The sequence below is a fragment of the Bos grunniens genome, chromosome 11 (genome assembly GCF_055505025.1).
Source record: "Bos grunniens cultivar Pamir isolate PY7600 chromosome 11, Bosgru_T2T1.0, whole genome shotgun sequence".
Lineage (NCBI taxonomy): Eukaryota > Metazoa > Chordata > Mammalia > Artiodactyla > Bovidae > Bos > Bos grunniens.
In genome coordinates this window covers 64,537,992-64,543,991 of record NC_141175.1, presented here as the reverse complement: position 1 = coordinate 64,543,991, position 6,000 = coordinate 64,537,992, and the positions used below count along the sequence as shown (strand labels likewise).

Genomic DNA, 6,000 nt, shown 5'->3' with positions numbered 1-6,000 from the left:
ACAAACTCAAATCCTGCATAGTAGCCACCAAAAGCATATATTTGAAAAACAGAATTCAGTGTGCCATATTATGCATTATTTAATGGTATGCAAATTGTAAGTCAGACAGTTAGGAAAACTACACTTCAGCATTAATAAACAGCAACACTACTACTACATTAATTATGATATTGCTATGATTTATTCCCAAGTTTTGCATTTTGATTCTCCTTGAAAATTTATGCCATCTGATAAGCAGTAACCTATTTTCCCTCCTGCACCTCCTACCCATCCCTCAAATCTGTCCCTCCTTCTCACCCGATAGGTGTCTGCAGGACATGGGTTCAGAAACACAGTTCTAAAGCAGCTGCATTGTCTTATAAGCATTCATAATTAAAGAACAAACAAACACCACCTAAAGCTCCAACATTTATTGTGTCAATGTTAAGCACACTTCTTAAAAGACAACATAGAATGTATAGAAACAAGGGGTTTGGGGAACTCATGCTCATTTCCACAAGACAGGGAATTGGGTTGGCTGGTCTCAGAGGGGCCGGGACGGCTCTCAGAGCAGCGGTGGTCCACAGACCCTCTCTAGGGGACTGATTCACTGTTCCAATGTGGGTCTGTTTTTTTGTTTTTACTTTTTATTAAAAAATATAAATAAAATGACACTGCAGGCCCAGGCAGGAAGGACACTGCAGGACTCTGTCTTCGCACAACGGCTTCTTGGAGGCTACTGTCAGAAAACATCACAAACTAGCAGGATGACAGACCACGCAGATGTCGGCTGGGCGGCTCGCGTCCACCCCACCCCTGGGGGTTCAAATTTTCTCAGAACTTAAGGGTTCTCGAGCTTCCATCCGAAAACTGCCACACATCTTGAGCTCTCTGGGCACTACGCCGAATGGGGGTGTGTGAAGAACCTAGAAAGAGGTTGGAGACAGAGGAGGGAGGAAAAAAAAAAAATACAGGTGTGACTTGGCCCAGTGATTTTCTGTTCTCTAACTAGCTTTTTAAAAATTACAACTTAAACACAGGTTGAGCCACCGGCATCTTAAGCATGATTTAAACCTGAACCTCCCCACCTCCCCCAGATCTCTGACCTCTGAGTTCTTTCCCACACCTCTCTCCCCTTCTCCCCCAAAGGACCCAGACCCCCTCCCCATCCCAGGATAGTCCTAATAAGCTGGGGACACACCTGGAAGGAACACTTGCCCTTATGACTGAGCAAACTGAGTAGGAAACAGTCCTTTGGTTGAGGAGAACAGGGGAGGGGGGAGGGAGGGGGACATTTCCTTAAAATAATAATAAAATTATAAAGAAACAAAAAAATAAAAATTGATGTAAAAGCAGCACAACGAAAACATGAAATGTTATCAAGTTCAACGTCAAAGCAGCCAACGATTTACAAGAGGCGAACAAATCTCTGACGAGGAAACCAGAACTCAAAACAGTTGTTCCCAAATGGCACCAAAAACTGCCTGTAGTTTCTTTCAAACATGCAGTTTTCTTTTCTTTTTTTTCTTTTTGTGAGGGGGCAAGGCAGTGATGGAGGGAAGAAGGGAGTGGTTATTTTCCTTCGGGGCTCCTCCCTTGCTGTGTACATTGACTTGAAGCAGCAGAACTGGGAGTCCGGATGTGGGATGTGCCGAGGAAGAGGGCTACCACTGTGGCATTCCAGGCTTCGTTGCCATGGCGACCCGAAGCAGGGGCCTGGGGCCTCCTCTCCCCTGACTTGGCGCCGCAGGAGGCCCCAGGGTCTGGAGCTCGGCTGCTTTCCGAAAACCCACCCCTGAGCGTGGAGACCTGAGCTGAGGGGCCTGCTGTATCCAGGTGGGCTCTGGGGAATCCCCATTCCGGGCCCAGCCCTAAGTCACTGTCGTTGAAGCTCCTTTGGCTGATACCCTCTTCAAGCCACTTTGTCAGCCTGTTACCGATATTTAAAATCCTAACAGACAAAGTATATAGCTAGCATGGGCATGCACCACGTCCACCATTATTTAAAAACACAGCCCCCACCATGGGTTTGGGGGCCCTGCTTTAGAGGACAGACCTTGGGGAAATGGCTTAATTTGCCTTTTCTGCCATCTTGTAAAGACCTGATAAATGCTCCCTTTATCACTTTACAGAAAGGAAAAACAGTATTTGGATCAACCATTGAGTTGCGTTCGGCCAAGTTTAGGTTCTTGACTACAATAACCCATGTGAACTGTATTGGTCTCCTTTCCCACGTGAAAGGGAGGAATTGATCGCCTCCCATGATCATGAATGACACTGGGAAATAGAGAGAGAGAGAGAAACAGGCCCATCCCCCTAAAGGCTGATTCATTGGCCATGTGTTTTACTAAATGAAACAGTGGCCTAATGGGATAACAAGATGACAGCAAGCAAAAGTGCAGACCCAACAACCCATGTCTACCATTTGTAGCTAAAGCAGCCCTGGAGTAAATGTACATCATCCCAATTCCATCTATGTGTTCTGATGTTCATGTCCCTAAAAAGGGGTTCATTTATTTTTATTGGGAAAGTGGCAGGGCCTCAGAAGACAGGAAAATTTGCTAAGTGGCTAACGCCTTTTGAAAGCTAACAATCGTTAAAAATCTAACAATCTTTTAAAAAACATTTTTTTCCAAGCAGGTTTAAAGAGCACTGCCAATCCCATCCTTATACCAGCAAAAGTCCCACAATTTTTTTTTCTTTTTAAATGGGAAGTCTGGGGGGTGGGGAGAGAAAAAAAAAAAGAGTATAGGATGTGAACATTCTTGAAAACACCAGGCCCAGGGACAATGGAGGAACAAATCATAATGAAGAACACACGATTACAAAACATTCATAGGAAATCATGGAGCAGGGGAGTGGTTTAAAAAATGAAAATTCTGAATTTCCTCCCTCACTCTCTGAGAGTAAAGTGTTTGAAGCAGGACAAGGTGGGGCCTGAGGCTTCTCAACTCCTTTTCAGGAAGGCCTGACATATCCCAGTACCTTTTAACAAACTTTTAGTGTCTGTGAACAAACCATCTCATTTCCTTATTTCCCCAAATGAAATGGTATCTAACCCCCACCACCACTTCCTTTTAAGTTCTCACTTCCAGCATTATGAATATATACAGGATGAACTTATTGCATATACAGAAATGGTATTTAAATAAACATTTCTATCACAGAATGCCCTGGGAAAAAACTCGGCTACTTCACACTTCCTGCCAGTGCTGGTACAAATGAAGAACCAATCTTACTTCTTAGCAACCTTTAAAATACGTCCATCTCACTCTTTCTGTAAGTCCTAAACAGAGAGAGGACTGTATGTGGTTTGCGGATAAAGGTACTACATGTAAGGCAGAGTGTCTCGGTTAAAATCTGTGAGACATAGTTATTTACTGTATTCCTGTTTATTGTTTTCAAAATGAAGATAAAAGAGAACATTTTAAGCACCAGGCATTCAAGTATGTAGAGAACATTGCATTCAACACATCAGGGGTGTCACATAAATGTAACTTGAGAATCCTGAAATGTGTTCATCCTTATTATTTCTTTGTTTTAAAAAACTTTATCATGAATTCATCTACTGTTGGAAATGTTTTTTATTATTTAAATTAAGCTTTTTAATTTTAGTGTTCCGGATGCAAGATGTCATTTATAAGCTATCTTCTTGTTGCCTAGGTTTTCAGGCTTCTATTATTCACACAGCTTCAGGAATAATATTTTATAGGAGGGTTTCAATAACTCAGGAGATTGAGAACCCTGAAGAACCTGTCTCCCAATAAATTTATTTAACTTTGGGATTATGTAAATCAAACATAATTTGTGATTTATCACCAAATGTTTGCACCCCTCCCCAGTCCCCGTTTGATTTAAGGAATTTGAGCATACAAGCATAGAGTATCCACCATTAATTCTGTCTGTCAGGATGCAAAACCTCATTACACTAAGAGCATCATATACGGAGAAATTAAAATGAATACTGTATATAAAACCTTCGCAGCTGTACTCACAGCTCCTAATAAAGCAGTGATAGGAACACACAGCAGTTTTATGGACATTTAATATGGTGAAGCAGAAGTCACCATATCTGAAGCTGGCATGGCACTGAAGACTATTTCTCTATGTCTTGAACAGCATTCTGGTTGCGTTGGTGAAGTAAACTTGTCTAAAACACATATATCTCCCCTCACTTCACTGCCAACTATCACCTTCTGCAAGTACCCCCTCATGCCACCCCAGCTCCTCTACTATACTCTCCCAAATCATCTCTTACCGGATTCTTCTCTGCCTCTCTGCTTTCCACCCAATCTGACTTTTAAAAGAGTACACCTACTTTCTCTGTATTTTAGAAGGATAAAACTATTCTTGCCTCAGACAAAAGGCATTCCGTGAAAAGGCCACCTCACAAGGCACCAGGGCATAAGAACTGAGCAACAGAAATGCTACCACAAGACAACAGAATGGCTTTTGTTTTGGTTTTTACAAAAATAAGAACAATGTCGTATCCATTCATCTACACTGGGAACAGGGAGACAGTATCACAGAGGTACGTGTGTAGATGCTGCAACATGCAGTATTTGTAAAAATGACAACACAGATTTCTAAGGAGGGGCTTTTAAGACAGACCTAACTTGCTTTTCAAAGATGTTGTTTCATTTTATGTCTGTTGGTAGGCCAAAAGATAACTAAAGGGTATCCCCACTCTCATTTGCTATCAGTCAAAAAGACTCTGTAAAAACAGCTAAAACATCTGTCCCATCTAGGGTTCCTTAGGCTCTTAGAATCACAGAGCAAACCCTCATGTATCTCAGGAAATCAGTGGCTGATTCCACACATTTGGCTAAAACTGGCTAAACTCCTAAACTCCTAGCTACTGCTTTCTTTTTCTCTCTCTCTTTTTTTACCTGATGCTTTCATTTCTGGATTTTTAGATTTGAGGGGTGGGGTTATTTTGGGTATGAGGAAAGACTCTTACTCAGAAAGAAAAGAGCTGATTAAAAAAACAAAAAACAAAAAAACACCTTTTTTACATTATGTTCTACCATAGGGCAGGTTGGGAGAATAGAAAAGAACTTTCAGACAAGAACAGCAAAAAAAATCCAGAGGGAATAAAAGTTTAAGATGCTATTACCAGAAAGTTTTTCATTTATATCTGAATGGATTACTGCTAAGAGATGGAGGGAAAGTTTTTAACATCAGACTGAAAACACTTTCCATTTCTTGAAAATTATTCTAGAACTATAAAGTCTAAAAACTATTTCCATGGCTTGAGATATGTCTATTTTAATATAGTAAGTACTTTATGTTCCTTTAGGGTATAATACACGCATCAAAATGCCCATAGAAATAATCCTGAAAAAGACTGACTGGCCTTCTCTTAAAACCTGTTATTTTCTTGAAAGTAATTTACAGAGTGTGTCAAATGAGGACACAAGAAGCTTACATTGTGTACTTTAATTTTTTTATTTTTTTCAATAAAGGGACAAAATGGGTGTATGAACAGGTTAATGCAGACAACTGCCAAAAAAACACAGACAGTGGTTTTTCCAATAGAACTTAACAAAGACCAGAAACAAATACAATAAAAAGCCAGGTTGTAATGACCTTTGGTCATCCAAATAAAAAAAAAATAAAAACAAAGAAAAATAAAAGATCAAATTAAGTGCCTCTGTTTTGAACAGGGCACATAAGCAATAATAAATAGTGACTCCCATAGTAAAAGATAAAATTTCAAGTTACGACAAACAGCTTTCATTACAGGAATAGAAAAGGCCAATAACAAAATATTCTGCATTGCCATTTACAAAAAAGTATTGACTAAAGCGGGCTTTCTCTTTAATATGCTTTGCATATGAAATTCTTTCCAATCTAAATATAAAGCACCATTTAGTTTTTGGCAATGAAAAAAACTGCAAAACATTGGTTTTTTTTTTTTTTTTCCTTTTTTTTTTCTTTCTTTCTTTTACTGCATATGAAGGTAAGATGCTGGAATGTAGGGTGAGAGAAGGAAAGGGACAAAAAGCACACTACATAACA

At 40.0% G+C, this 6,000-nt stretch overlaps 1 protein-coding gene across 9 annotated transcripts in view; it reads right to left on the bottom strand.

Annotated features, from left to right (window-relative positions):
- Positions 1 to 395: 395 nt before the first annotated feature.
- The window catches only part of BCL11A (BCL11 transcription factor A), a 102,860-nt gene continuing 97,255 nt past the window's right edge, over positions 396 to 6,000 (bottom strand). For all 9 annotated transcript variants that reach the window (XM_086323749.1, XM_086323751.1, XM_086323748.1 and 6 more), the window contains one exon: positions 396 to 905. In XM_086323749.1, the coding sequence (XP_086179875.1) occupies positions 804 to 905 (102 nt within the window). In that variant the 3' untranslated portion in view covers positions 396 to 803. The remainder of the gene's footprint in view (positions 906 to 6,000) is intronic.